General features: G+C 40.3%; 1 protein-coding gene across 1 annotated transcript in view; it reads right to left on the bottom strand.

The window, feature by feature from the left end:
* The window catches only part of POLR3B (RNA polymerase III subunit B), a 75,542-nt gene that overhangs the window by 59,418 nt on the left and 234 nt on the right, over positions 1-15,890 (bottom strand). Inside the window, exons 2-9 of the mRNA XM_069002948.1 lie at positions 14,410-14,442; positions 13,815-13,871; positions 13,668-13,732; positions 13,225-13,300; positions 10,140-10,240; positions 7,428-7,519; positions 6,675-6,792; positions 5,533-5,641 (exon numbers count right to left, since the gene is read on the bottom strand). Of these exons, the coding sequence (XP_068859049.1) occupies positions 5,533-5,641; positions 6,675-6,792; positions 7,428-7,519; positions 10,140-10,240; positions 13,225-13,300; positions 13,668-13,732; positions 13,815-13,871; positions 14,410-14,442 (651 nt within the window). The remainder of the gene's footprint in view (positions 1-5,532; positions 5,642-6,674; positions 6,793-7,427; positions 7,520-10,139; positions 10,241-13,224; positions 13,301-13,667; positions 13,733-13,814; positions 13,872-14,409; positions 14,443-15,890) is intronic.

Consider the following 15,890-nt stretch of genomic DNA (forward strand, 5'->3'; position numbering starts at 1 on the left):
TCTAGCTGGACTTTGTAGTAGCAAAGTCACCTGAGAACTCTAAACGTCTGAGTGGGAAAGGCCAGGATCTGTAACCAAACCACATACACTGTGTTGTTAAATATGTGAAAATTGAAGGAAATGAATTTATGAGTAATAACTAAAACTCAGGCAAATGACTGAAAAAGATGTGCTAACACAACAGCCTAAAAGTAAACCTATTTATTCTCCTCTATACTCTCAACAATCCTGAGCAGAGTTGCATACACAAATCCACCTACACACAACACCAAAAGGACAAGCAGCAGGCCCATGCTGCTATCAGAGAGATTTGTAATCTAAACACTTTGGTTTTCAGTAAATTCGGCCCTGATGTTACCCTTCCAAAAACAACTAACCAAAAAACCAAACCAATACAAAAGAAGTACTCCAGAATTAGCCTGTAACATCGTTAGGACAGTAACAAAATATTCCTTGGCTGTTGCTTATGTTACAGAAACACGGAGGACATGCGATAGAGGAATGGGCCCTATGGTTAGAGCACTCACGGTCCTAGGACACAGTTGAGGGAAAGGGAATTAACATAAAAGCAAAGCAGTAGACAAGATGTTTCTTTTTGATTGGAAGGCAATGTCACAAAGGGATAATTTTATGGGGGAGGGGGGAAGGAGACATTGTAAAAGCATAATTTAACAGTGGCAGTGAAAGGATGAGGAAGGAGACAGTAGGTGAAGATTACGGTTGAAGGCTAGCAGTCAATGGACATAAAACAGAGAAGGCAAAGCAAGCATTCAGAATATTCAGATCATCCTGAATTCAAGCGGGAGAAAGCGGTCCAAGTGGGGCCAACCCCTTCCTGGGACTGGGGAGCTTCCCACTGCCTAAATGTGTGTGTGTCCATCTTTGTGTGTGCACACACATACAGATGAGAGTGTGAGCCCAGCTCTTGCTCCCCCAGCTCACGTCTTAATGATGATGTCTAGGCGTTTCCATGGCACTTCCCTAGAATGCAGTTCTGCAGTCCATCAGGCTAAATTACAGCACAGAGACAGGCAGATGACTGGATTAAAAAGATGTCAGGGAAGTTCAAGGTTGACATCACAGACAGAGTTGGTCTGGAGCTTTCATAATTCAAAAGATACAAGCTATGAAACAACAGCCATGGGAACCCATAATCCTGCAGATCCAGTCAGACCACCATCCAGCTGTTCCTCTAGAGCTGCACCTAACAGCTCCAAGGCTAGCACAGGTTTGTAAAAATGAAACTTGACTTGCTGTTCAAATCTTCTGCCGCAGGTCCTAGAGCAGTTTCTCACAGCTCCCACACACACTAAAGATACTTCATCCAGTGATTCATGTCATAAAATTCAACTTTTAAGTCCCTGTAGGGTTACTTACAATCTTCTTCCTTCCTTAACCGGTTTCAATGCAGCATGCAACCTTCACTTACTTCAGCTCCCACAGCTCACTCAAGTCTACCAAATCATAAACTCACAAGAAAAATCACAAACTCAAAAGAAAAATAGCCCTTACCTTTGAGCAGCTCTAACTCCCTGCAATTTAGGGAGCTTTCTGCAAAAGCAGCAGCACCTTCTTACCTCTAACCCAGATGATTTTCAGAACAGAAACACTCTTATATAGAGCACAAATATTCCACACCTCCTCTAATGCCCACTGCTACCTAGAACTGTCCAAGCCCCCCAAGGTAAAGCATGTGTACCTCCTAGCCTGACATACTCAGAAGAGCCACTGTGCACAGTACACACAGTCCTATGAGCTGTGCACGACTGACACAGCTAAAGAAAGGTCTCCCAGAGTTGCAAGACAGCTCAAGATACCATAAATACCCCTGTGGCCACAATGTATCTTAACTAATGAAGAAGTGTTACAAAGTAAGCAGGAAGCAAATTAGCTGTGTTTGTTTTCCCATTAGAAGGCAGTTAACAGCCCTTTAAAAACTGACACGAACCCATACTTTACGAGCAAAATTGTCTGATTTCTGCCACTACTTCAAAAGTAAAGTTGCATTTCCATATCCAGTGACTGCACAAATGCTTCTGTCACTTATAAGAAGATGGGTTAGGGAAAACTGTTTAAGCTAGCACAGCTACAAAGCTCTAACTCCCCTACATCTAAAGAGCAGATACCCCAAGTCTGCCCTAGAATAGTGCCAGGCACATGCCTTTTGTAGCCTATCAAATTTCAGTTAGTTGTGGTCAATGTGCTAAATTCCACGAAACCACAACTTAGATGTGTTTGGCACAACTGACTGTAAAACATCTGAGCATGCCCATCCCGAAGATCCCTACAGGTCTGGAAGGCAGATAAAACAAAGCAGCAGGACAAGGTCATTCTGGCTTGCAGTTATGAATAAGGATGAACTGAAAGGCACATGCCTCCTTTAGGGTGACCCCATACAATCCAGTCCCTATCTATCCAGATCAAGGGACCTTTAGATCCACTCTATTTCCACTGCTCCCCACAGCTCATGTGCCTGGGCTTCATTCCTCACCAAAAGCAAGAATGGAGAACACTGTGTTCAGGTCTTGCCCTAGCATGCAGCTCAGTCCATGACTTTACACCTGAAATACAAGGGTGACCTTAGATTCTAGTCTAGGGAGCTCTAGGAATTTTAGGCCTCAGCTCTATCAGTTGGTGGTGTTTCTAATGTTTTGTATTTCACAGCTTTTGACAAAGATGTCTAGAGGATATATTAGTACACCTCAACCCTACAGTTGCAGTAGCTTTAAATCCACATTAGATTATAGCTCTGCAATACTTGCTTTCTATTCTATAATGCTACAATGATTTTCTTACATCACATATAGAACACCAAGTCAGTTAAAGCTATCGGGACTAGAAAGACAATCCAAAATTGCTCACTGTCTCTCAGATAACCCCTGAATCTTAGACTACCCCCTCTAGCTGGCCCATGCACTGAATGGCAACCCTCTACCTATTAATACTTGTTTTCTTAGTCAAAAAACAGAGGTCTGTGGAACTTGGTAGTAGCCTGGATGCTGGTCTGGGAAGAAATGCAGAGCGATAGATTTTTGCCATTGCTTTATCATTTTAGTTTTTAATTAGAAATTATACATGTAGCTGCTCCAGGACAAGTTAAGGATTCAAAGGCAGCCAAAACTTGAGACCTCAGATTGTATATACAGCTTAATTTTGTCCCTTGCAGATATGGATCTCTATATCACAAGAAGAACACCTACCAGTAATAAGGAAGTCACATGCTTCATGCCCAAGGCTTCAGTGTTGGCAGAAAGGAATTATTCTCCTTGTTTTTCCAACAAATCTCCTGTGTATAATACTGCCATGTGAGAGAGCTGAAGTTAGACAGGCATCCCTAAGTTTGGGATTCTCCAGGTTGAGAGCTATTGCATTTCTAATCTTGCTTCTAGTAGTTAAATAGAACAAAGCAATACCACACTACAGCAATGCCCAAGAAAGGAGAATCAGAGACTGGTGACTGCTTTCATTTCCAGCTGGACACTCATCAGAAGTAGACAGAAGATCCCTGAATTTCATGTCATTAAAGGAAAAGTAAAAAAAAGACCACTCATGAGAACAGCTGGAATGGAACATTCAGAACAGTTGTGGTGGGTGTAGCTGATTTGCTACTGTACTAAATCAATATGAATCATTGAAAAACACTACAGCCAAGAGCTTCTAACAACTGGAACCCCTTATTCAATTAATAAATGAAAAATTAGGAAACATTATCTAAAATATAAAAGATACATATGAAGAGGATGATAATTATAGCCAAGCATTGTCAGATGGTAATAGTCAGTACAATTTTGCTTAGAAAAACAAGCCAACAACCAGCTGCTCAGACAACAACCCAGAGCAGTTACTCCGCGTGAGCAGGTATTTATCTGTACCAGCACAGGCTGACAAAATGTAATAAAAGTCTGAAGTGAAGGTGGAATCCAGCAATTTGGTACTGGAGCAAGTGGATTAAGAGCCACATTAACACTTTTCTGCAACACGAGAGTTGTGAACTTAATCCTGGCACTTTTATGTGCATTTCTGTCCATAAATAACGTCTCAAACTCCTTGAACACTGGTCACTAAAACCAGACAATCTCCTCCCTTATCTGAAGAGATTTGCTTAATCAGAGGTAACAGCCATTTATTTCTCAAGTCTAAACCCAATTATTAAACTATTTTCTAGTACCAAGGCACACCAACCACTGGGGTAATAGGGACAAAACCCACAAATAACATCGGTGCTGCGGGCACGACCAGCTCAGATGCTGCGAGCACGTGCTGCCCTCTCCTGGCACATCATTTCCTCTCCCAACCTTCTGTGCCATAACCCACTACAGAGAACACAAAACCAGAGTTTTGCCCAGATCCATCCAGTCAGAGGCTTTTTCATGCCTCCAAGAACGCAGCCCAATTTCCTCATGCACACACAAAGGCAACATCAAAAGCATTACAGGACAGGAAGGAGCTCCCAGCTGCTGGCAGGACAGGTCCCAGCCTAAGGCCTGGCCATGCCCTACTGCCTTCTCCAGCAGCTGGACAGAGCATATCCACCCACCACCTTTCCTGGCTGTAGTCCATGCATTTGATTCCACAGACAGATAAGCTACCAGCCTGCTTCTGGTCCTGCTGGGCAGCTGGGGAGCCGTCATCGTTATGTCACACTGATCACACACTCAAGAGTGTGCACCCTTGAGTGAATTAAAATGAAAGGGAGAAGCAGAGAGTGAAAGGAAGCAGTTTGGCAGTTTCACAGGAGATGAGGGTCAAGGCATGACATTGTCACCAGCTCAACTGGAAGGGCAAATACTCCCCAATTCTCATCCATACTCAGGAGTGGATGCCTCTCAGAGCCCTCTGTCAGGAATTGCCTCAAAGCTATGATGCCAGTCCCAGCCTTCACTGCCCTCAGGATACCAGTGAGTGTTCCTGAACCAGGCAGGGCTTCTGAACTCTTTGGACTGAGGCACGGCTCATTCACAGGGGAAGCAAACTGCTAAGAAATGCAGGCCACTCTAGTAACCTTACAGGATTTAGGAATAGGTCTAAGAATTGCAAGACTTCCCCAGAGGCTCTCAGTTTTGTTTACAGTTATGACTGGAAATCATGCATAAATGAACTCATGGCTAAGTCATGTCCCTGAACCTGAAAAAGGACATCAAGCTACTCAGCACTGCACAAGTCAGAGCTGGGGACAGGCTGAAACCAAAACCAGAAACAAAGACCCTTAACACAACTTACAGCATAGCTCGTAACAAAATAAAACCCTTCTGACCTATAGCAGCAGAGGCACCTCACAAGGCAGAGTAAGAGTAAGCAGATGGCAGGCATTTCTCTTGGCACAGCAATGCTCTCCTTGCAGAAAAATACAGCACTTATTCTCCTTTTTGCTGTACAATAAAGATGACTTCCCAAGGGAGAAAAGCTTGCAATATCTAAGCCCTGTCAAGTCCTTCTGTACATATTAACTTGAGAGCTGCTGTTGACCTTCATTCTTGAGCTACAGCACAGCATTTTTCCCCTTTTTTTTCCCCAAACAAACAGCTGTGTTACCTTAAATATGATAGCAATGGGAATATCTTCTGACAGAGTGTTGTGCCTCAGGTAAAATCTTCCTTGTTTCACAACCATATTTGTTCTGCTCTTCTTCTCATGAGTGGAACTGAAGTCAAAATAAAAATAATATTATGTCCAACAGAGTGTTTGCACTGACTCCTAGAATCTTTTGTATATAACTTAGCAAACTTGAACAATCTTTCAGCTGAATGAATCTCACTTTCTCCTCTTTTGAAGATTACATTAAACCAGCCAGAGATCAGCCTGTAACTCCAAGGTAATAGGGTGTCATCACCTGTGCTGGGGACTATTTGGCATATTTGACTTGAGCAAGTAGAAGTCTGTACTTTTTAAAATCATCTTTGCATGCTTTTATAATCAATTTTGATGTAACCAGCAAGGTCTAAGTGTGAACAAGTACTGCAGCAACAGTGGTAATGACATAACAGTACTTGGTGGTACATTAACCTCATCCAGGCTTACTGAGAGACAGTAGAGTAGTTAGAAGAGACATGAGAGGCCTCTGGAGAAGTAAAAACAGCCCTCATACTGAACAGTGACATACACCATTATTATACCAGAATGCAGCTTAAAAAATAAGAAACAACCAACCAAAAGCTGAAAAAAATAGAAACAAAACCTGATCAAGGAGGAAAGGCCAAATTTAGACTACCTTGCCATTTTCAGTAATTTGTGTAGTACAAAAATATTTGCTTCCTCCTCAGCTGCCTTTGCCTTTAAAAGTTTTTATGCCAATTTTATGTAGAGAGGCAAACAAAAGGTTACATCCAATTTCCACTGCAGTAGCTTCATGTTACTTGCAGCAAACTGAGACCAAACACCATCAGTTAGGAAGTGCACTTTGTTATATTAAAAATTAGAACTTGCTTTTCCTAATCTGGGATGAATCCTGGAACACATGAGCAACTCGCACTGGTTTTTGTGGGAATACTATACTATTTAGGGATTGAAGTTTTAGCATACAAAATGACAGTAGCTAGACAGGAGCACTGAATGTCTACAGCTTTTTCTGGTTAAACTACACTAGGAAGAAAACTCCACAGCTATTTCAACTACAACAATGAAGTTCCAAAGCTTTGGGTTTACCTCATTTATGTAATGGTAGGAATTTATCATACCTGGTAACAGAAGCGCCAACCGTGCCTTTTCTATCAGCTTCCACAATGATTCTGTTTTTGGATAACTGCTCTTGAATAAGAATGACTTTCTCTACACCTTTGACAATGAAATAGCCACCTAGTTAATAGAAAAGAAATATTTTGCATGTCAGTACCCTTGCACCTTACTTGCCTCCTCCAATACACCTTTGAATATAAATTATTAGAAAGTAAACCATAAGTACACAATGGGAGAGTAAATTCTCCCTTAAAAAAGTAAAGGACAAACTTGACAGATAAAACCCAAAGAAGTTGCTCGTTATAAATCTTCATCTCCTCTCTACATATCAAATACTACCATGTAACATGTAACACTTTATTCTTGCTTTACAGAAGGCAATGACAAATGAGAGTTCCCACTCTGGAGGACATCATACTCCACTCTTCCCTGATCTGTTTAATTTTCAATGAATGAACTCCATCTTTTTTCTCATATAACACATCACCGTACAACACTACATACAAATTTCAAAATAAAATACTCAAAATGTTGGTGCATTGTTTTTTGTGGTTGAAAATTGTCTGCAAATACCAGCTATTCATGTACTCAACCAAAAGCCTGACAATTTCTTTTAGTTGCAAGCACACACTTGCGACTTCCACAAAGACTTCATGGCAGCAAGAAACGTACCAAAGGGGTATTTCTTTGCTGTAAAAGATTTAAAACTCAAAGTACAGATGGGAAAAAAAAAAAGACCATGAGTGAAAATGTACCTGGATCTAACGGACACTCATTTAGTTTGGCAAACTCTGCTGGAGTTTTCCCAGTAAGTACACAATTGGAGCTACGCAGCATTATGGGCATTCTGCAAGAAAAACAGTTACAATTTCACTTCAGACTCAAGACATAAAAATATGAATAGTCAAATTCAGAACAAAAATTATGCTGAACAAACTGAAAAAAACACATTTAAGGTCATCAGAACTCATGCATGCTGTGACCTGTGAGCAGGTTTTCATTTAAGCCCACCTTATTTCATAGAACATGGAACTGAAGAGAGACCCGAAACTGGACACCTACAAGCAGAAACCACACACTTCCTATTTAATTGTATGCAGCTACTCAGGCATCCTGACAAGCAGGGCCACCAAGGCCAATGATAACTGGTGCAAAGACTCCTGGTCCCCAAAACAGTCTGCAGTGAAGAACATGCCACTGCAGATCCACTGTTACCAGTTTTTATTAGATAAAGTTAGTTCATAACTCATTTCCCACACAGGAATGACACCTTCTGGCTGCAGAGAGATAGTGCCTCTAATTCATAACCTAAGCATGAAGGTTCCCCAGTGTTAGTTCTGATTTCTCTGGCGACCTAGCAGAGAAGCCTGCAAGCAAGCATTTCGTGAAGCAACATGCAGTGGAAAGATATTCCAAGAAATTAAAAACAAATTCAGTGCTTAGGGAAGCAAAAAAAAGAGAAACTAAAGATGCCCAGACTGAATGTGAGGCAAAACTTCTTCACCATGAGGACAGTCAAAGAGAGGAAAAGCTGCACGGGAAGCTGGGCAGCCTCCATTCATGGACATCTTCAGGACCTGACAGGATGAAGCACTGAGCAACCTGGTTTGATCACAGAGCTGACCCATTTTGAGAAGGAGGCTGTACTAGAGGCTGAGCAGGAGATTGTACTCTTTCAACCCAAATTATTCTATCACCCTGTGATAAATCAGGAAATGTTCACTTTCAATTTGGCTTATTCAACAACTAACCAGCAATGATTTTGCAGTTATTATTGAAAAGTGTACTTTTATAGTCAGCTTCATAATGCACCTTTTCACACTCAGATTTTTGAAAGAGAAAAACTGTGCTCTCTTTCAAAAGTTATTTCCAAAGAGAAAGCTGTATTTTGCATAAGATAAAAAGAGTTTACCACTACATCTACCAAAAAACCTCCATACCCCTTAGCTTCTTCTACAAAAAAGCTGGCTTTTGATCCAGCTTACAGAATTTCCCTCGTTGGTGGACAGCCTTTGCAAGACCTGTGTTCCAAATCTTTTCTAAGACAGATGTTGACAAAAATTATTCATGAGTTCTACTATACAACTATTTTCAACCTTTGAGATTTTTCATTCAAATTTACTTCAACAAAAACCACAATTAGGCTATATTTCTTGTATTTAAATCTTAAAATTATTTTAATTTCTTTGCTGTTTTCATATTCTTATATATTAAAAGAAAACTGATGAACTCAAATTCTGTATTTCTGCAGAGTGAAAAAAAAAAACTATCTTGTCACTATATTTCACTGAGGAAGTGTGGATACAAAAATGCTGCTAGCAAGAATTTTTCTTGCTACTCTCTAAGTCCGTGGGATACTTTTCTCTCTCACAGAAGATATTTGCAGAGTTTATAAACCATGAACACCTGCGACCTTGCTGACCTTTGTTTATAGTACAGTAGGAAAATATTTTGACAATGGATGTTTTAGGATTTTAGCCAGTCACCCCCAAGGGGGGTGCTGATCCTTTGTCCAATTAGACTATGAAGAAAAAAGTCTATAAAAAGAGTTTGTAAAATAATTAAATACATCAGTCTTGCTGCACAATTCCTGCCTGCTGGATTCTCTTCTCCTCCCTACGGCTGCGGGATATGATAATATTTACTGCGCTAATAAGAAAGTACTTCCTAGAGGTAAGAAGCTTCATATGACAAGCAAAATCTTCTATCACATGTAGTAAGACCTTAATGCATTGGCTCTTTATACCAGAAACAGGAAGCAGTTGGCATAAGGTAACTCAAAATGGAATACTCAAATGCCATTACTGAAAACTCCAATGAAACATCCATCCCAATCTGAACTGCATGTCCAACAAGAGCACTGGCCAAAGGAACAAGTATAATACTAGGGACAGATGAGGAAAATTATTTCCCATGGAAATAATAATTGGGTATTAACAGTTTTTAACAGCAAAAAACTTTTTGCATGCATGCCCTTAAAGCCAGTCTTAATAATGTAACTTTAATTTTTAACCAAAGCAATTTTAAATGAAAGTTTAACTTGTGCAGCAGAACTAATGCTTGCTTTACTGGTTTTACCATCCACCTTCTACAGATGCTACTCTACATATTATGTATGAAAGACTGAGTAATTTGGCTACAAAGCAAATATGCCTGATTTCATTTTACAATAATGTGACTTCCAGTTCCAGGCATGCATTTTCCTCTTTGGTTTTCTATCAGTAGAATCACAGACAAGATTCATCCTTATATCCATCCTTCTTTGGAGGGAGACATTATCAGAAGCTTCTGCATAACAAAATCTTATAAGCTAAAAATCCTGTACAGCTGTTTATGAAGACTTGCCCGCTCATTGCTTCTTTTAACAAGGAAGCAAGGCTGGCCTGCATCTGTTCTGCAGTAAGAACTCTTCCCAGCATGGCAGCAAATGAAAACTGACAGCAGAAGGTGAGCACGTGGTGTCTCACCTGCCAATGGGTAACGCATTGCGGATGATCCTCTGGCTGCCTCGGGTGTACTCAATATCCACGGTAATCGGCGCAGAATAGGTCATGTCCCTCAGGCGGCACTGAAAGGACAACAGGCACACGGTCAGGTGTTGACTTCAAGCTGAAGAATCTCCTGTGTTTGCCCTGCGTCCTGTAAATCATCACAAAGAAATCCAGCAAAGCAAAGCTTCAGCAAGTTCTTCATGGTACCTGGAGAACGTGTGACACTCTCCTGTCTAAAATAAAATCCAAATACAATTACTATGATTTTCAAAAGCAGCCAGCAGATCTGTGCCTGGAGAAGACAGCACTGCAGAGCACAACTTCTAAACTCTCTAATTAAACAAACAGGTCTAATTAAACAAACAGGTCTAATCAGCAGAGCTGACACAAAGACCACAGTGCGTCTGAGAAGTGCTCAGCTCAGGGACATTTCTATAAGCATTCTCAATAGCTGAAGAGTTGTGCTGCCATATGAAGTCTGACAGGATGGAAAAGCACAAGATTGAGAGAGACACTGTGCTACCTTATTAGAAGAACAAGCAAACCTCACTGTGTGGTACTGTTTCTAAAGATGACTTACTGAAGGCTCACTACAGAATCACTTCCTGTAAAGACTCCCAGAATTTGTCTGCAAATTCCTTGGAGCCCAAGGGAAGCAGAATAAACATATCTAGGACATTAGATATCTCAAGGTTCAATCATTTCTAACCCAGCCTTTCTGATCTGCTCTCCCCAGCCTCACTGTAAGAGGTTGCCAGCCCTTAAGGTGTTGTGTATCTTCATGCAAGACAGGCCTTACTGCATTTGCTGAACACAACAGAGCAACTCACAGCAGGTAATTCGTGACCTCACTGAGCATGTTTTACCTTTCAGCTCCAGGATTTCAGGTTTAACAGTATTCAGACTTGCACATTTATGGTTCTGCAGTCTTCCAGTATACTGATTATGTACTAATAAAAGGTAGTTAAGATTGTGCTGTGCATTGAAGATGCAACTGTATAGAAAAATACAGCTCAAGAATCATCACAAACTGGATGCTCCTCCTCTTCACATTACAAAGTGAAGCACTTCTCTAGCAATAAAATACTGATGTGCACCAGCAGCTTTCAAGCTGTGCCTTGCAGAAAACTAGGTGCTATTCTGCTCCCAGCAACTACATCCAATTTAAAAGTAACTGAGAATATTTCCATATTCTAATTACTTTAAATTCATCTGTATGAACAGTTCAGGAAACTCCTGTAAGGACTGGAGGAGAAAGAGTTAGACAGCCTCTTTAGTACTACCTGGGAAAAAAAGGCCTTGGGATTCTCTGTGTGTGCTTTTTTAACACAAAACACAGATATAAAGTACAAATTACAGTGTAACATTCCACATGTGTATTTTTGTATCACCTTCCTTGAGGTAACTTCTAACTATAGACACCTGAAAGTAAAAGACAGGCATGACTTGATATATACTCAGATCCTTATAAAAATCTGATGATTTTAGGTGGTTTTGGGAAGGAATTTTATAAGCCTTCAACAGAGAAATATAATGGCAGATCCCTAACTATCCAATCCTTTTCTTTTTTCCAAGTGCACCCTGGCTTGACCTGAGAAGCATCCTATTTAAGAAAATAACTGTGGCCTCCATGTGTGTACAGCACACTGAAAATAAAGAGAAGCATTTATTTTGCCTTCCTCTGCATATACAGTCACTTTAGCTATAAAGTAAGGAGGCATTTTAATACCTGAATTCTGGAATACGAGTTGTTGGCCACAAACAACTTTTTGCATGCAGTTTCATTCATACGAAAGAAATCTTTCCTGTTGCATTTTGTGCACATTCACATCTACTGATTTAACATTAGCTACACATTTGTGAGATGCAGTAACTATCACATATGACATCTGGCTGAGTTAATGGCTTTATTTCAAAGCTTTCCATCAAACCAAATGAGATTTGAGTCAGGTCACTGGAGACAGAAAGAGGCTATGCCCAAGTGGCAGCCACTGGACAGCCGGTTCTTACAGAATTCCTCCAAAGCACACAATGTATTTCATGATGAGATGACAAAAAAGACATTTCAACTTCAAGTATTAAGTGGAAATAGCAAGGAAAAAAGCATCTGATATGTGAACTGAGTTATGACGTTGACAACAGGCTAAATGAGTGCAAGTTTCAAGCTCAGTTCCCCCTCCAGAGGCCAAAAAGAGGTGGTCACTACCTCTGTTGCAGTGGTATAAATCTCAAAGCACAGTAGCAGGAGAGAAATACTGTGTTCCTGAGCACTTTGAAGAGAACTGAATGGCACATGAAAGCATCCTAAAAAGTTCAAAGGTTATGTTAGTTTATGGCTTTCTCATACATACAGAAGCTACCTGATATCCTGTTGGTCAAAACCAATGAGCCGTTCTGATTTCAATCACAGCAGCATCTGTCCTCCAACATACATCTTTATTCCAGAAGTACACAATCCATTTGTTAACCTACATGCCTACAGCACTGCAATGAAATTAAATATACTCCCCATAAGGCTAATGTTCCTCTGCAGCTTCTTGTAATTTTAACAATTTCCATCTGTTTCTGCTTAAAGTTTCCATGTTTGCTTTCTGAACCAGACTTAAAAAATACAAGCAAAAAATCAGATATACATTCCCAAAGAAGACTGGAAGGGAAACAGAGACTGAAGTGACCTATGGTGCAGACAGTAGCAAAGCTAATATTAGAGAGAAGTTAATAAAAATATCAAAGCATCCTACATTATGGCATGAGGACTTCAGCTCTGTCATAAGGAGAGCCACAAAATTAAGCAAGAGAAGTACTTTTCACTACTTTCATGGAAACCCACTCAAATTCAGCTAACACAAAGCACTGAATACAGCAAAAAAAAACCCAATTTAAAATAAAATTAAAAAGCTTTATTCCATGATGCTTAAATCTCTGAGGCTTCTTTTTACAGTGATGGTGGAATGCATTGCACTACCTAATGTAACATGCATGTACTCAAAATTACATGCAGCTATTATCCAAGACATTCCCAAGATAAAAACCCGAACAAGACAGATGCAAACATCAATACCTCATGAGGTGATACAGGTCGTGTCACATTGAAGCTTTCTTCCACATCTGGAGTACCCACATAGATATTGAGGTACCTGTAATACAGTTTCAAAATAAGCAATGAGGCAAATATTTTTCAGGCAACCTGAAGGAAGCAAAATTTTACATACACTGAAAAATGAAGTTACTTTGATGAACACAAGCTGATTAATAACGAGCAATGATTCTTCCCAAAGTAACTCATTGTAGTTGAGTTGTGGTGTAATTAGTTAAAATTTAGCCTGCATGTGCAATAAACCTTTAAATCTTCCCATCTTTCATTACATAAAGTAAGAGATAAGTAATAGAAAATATCCTCCTGATTTATACCTACACAAGCACCTATAAACAATTTATAGCTGATAACAAACCCATGAGATAGTACTCATGCAGCTACTGATGTGGAAATCATCTCATGCTTACTTCAGGTACCACATTGGGTCGGCATCACTTGTAACTTTTTCATTGGCCTTCATGATTTTCTTTATCTGGAGGAGAAAAAGAACAAAATGGAACCACATGCCTTTTCTGAGTACTAAGAGCCACCCTCCTTCCCCCAACAGAGCCTACCTCAACATTGATGAAATAGTTGAATGAGTCTATGTGCTGCTTCACCAGCCCTTTCACCTGAAAAACACATGCATGCAGCAAATAAAATCAGCTTCAATAACATTAATCACACGAGGCAGAAATTAGGATGCAAGCATTTATAACTACTTTTGGATAACTGTGTTAATTCTTTCAGTTGACAAACTTCTGGGAAGTGGCTGGACAATCACTCTGGTTCTACACTACATTTCCAAGTTCACACCAGAGCTGTCATATAAAGAGCATGGATAGGGTCTCCAAGTGCCAGTAAACCAGGAAAATAATCTGGAAACATTACATATATACAGCATGGATTGAGAACAATCATACAAAAATGCAAACCTCTAGGAGGATGTCTCCACAAAATAATCTGTAAATTAATCAAGAAAACAATCTATGGAACTAGTCTATTGATAACTGCAGAGAACTAAAAGAAAGGCAAAATCCACAGAAAAGTGAGGACAGATATTCTGGGAAACAGTATCAGTACAGATATCAGTAGAAGCTAGAAGAAAGGAATGTAAAGTTAGAAAGGAGATGAAGTATTCACACCATGAAATGAGTGTGTAGCACTAACCTTCAGAAATGCTGGAAGAAGTCTCCATTTTTCCTGAAAACAAAAAACAGTTTGAAATAGCTTTCCAATGATAAAAACCCATCTGTTTGAGCTTTTTTGTCTGCATCTTTTATTATTGTTGTTTTTTAAACAGTAACATAGTTTAAAATCAGATCCATTTAGAAAAAAAATGAAGATTGTCTAAAGCCAACAGAGATGGATAAAAATGACCTGGATCATCTTAGTAAACCCTATGTGCAGTATTTACTCAGGATGCAATGGCACACTGCCTTTCCTAAGACCAACTTACATGAAAATATATTTTTCTTAGAAAGTTCCTTAACACCATGTCCTCATTTAAGATCAACTAACTTTTTTTTGGTTTTGTTCTGTTAACACTGTAAATTATATTCCTAGAAATGGAAGATTTCCTACAACTTGCACTTTACAAAACACATGAAAGAAGCTCAGTCTTGGAAGCAACACTTGTAGATACAAGTCTCTGTAACACTTACCAGGACCCTAAATCCTACAAAGATTTAGCAAAAGTACTGACAAGTGCTAAGTATATCAAGGTTCCTACAATTTTTCCCCTATTTCTAATCTTCAGTGATCACAGGGAACATCTGTTTACATCAGCCCCACTTTCTCCCACCACGGCAGTGCAAAAGCTTGCATGTATCTTTGGCTAGAGACAAAAATCCTCTTACTTAGGATGAGTGTCCCCAGCTCTCATATGCTTCTCCATCTACTACCACTTAAAAATACTACAAAATGAATAACCAAAAAAACCTGTAAAAAGTTGTTAGCTTTCTTATACCCACAGAAATGTTGATAGTCCTCTTGGTTTTCAACCTTCACTGCTGTTGTTAATCTACTAATCTTGCCTGTGATCCCAATTTAACATCTAATAATGGCAAAGCTAATGCAGTAAGAAGACACACATGCAGTACAGTGTAGCTTTTACTACTGGTTCCGTGTGGTTTATATACAGTCGTGTTTACAGTCTGGGAAGCTGAAGAGCAGTTGATTTCAGGTTTTTATTATTTAAATGTTATGTTTAAAATGGGCGTCTAATCTGTTAAACAGCAATGCAATTAAACTGATGACCTAGGGATGAGACTAACGATTTTAATCTTAAGTAAATATTTCAAGGCCAGGCTGGATGGGGCATTGGGCAACTTGGTGTAGCGGGAGGTGTCCCTGCCATGGCAGAGGGGTTGGAAAGACATGAGCTGTAAGGTCCCTTCCACCCCGGACCATTCTGACTCTGTGCGCCGGACACAGGCCTTCACATCCCGGGAACGGGATGGCACCTCAGGAGGCCAAGCCCGGGTTCATCACGGGCTGCTCAGGGGCCGCTCGGACCAGACAAACCCCCCCCACAAACACACACCCCCCCGAGGGGCGCACCACGGGCAGAGGGGAACTCCACGTGTGCGCGGGCAGGAGACTCCTTCCACCCCAGCCCAGCCCAGCCCACCCCAGCCGCGCTCCAGGAG

The sequence above is a fragment of the Aphelocoma coerulescens genome, chromosome 1A (assembly GCF_041296385.1).
Source record: "Aphelocoma coerulescens isolate FSJ_1873_10779 chromosome 1A, UR_Acoe_1.0, whole genome shotgun sequence".
In the NCBI taxonomy this organism is placed as follows: Eukaryota; Metazoa; Chordata; class Aves; order Passeriformes; family Corvidae; genus Aphelocoma; species Aphelocoma coerulescens.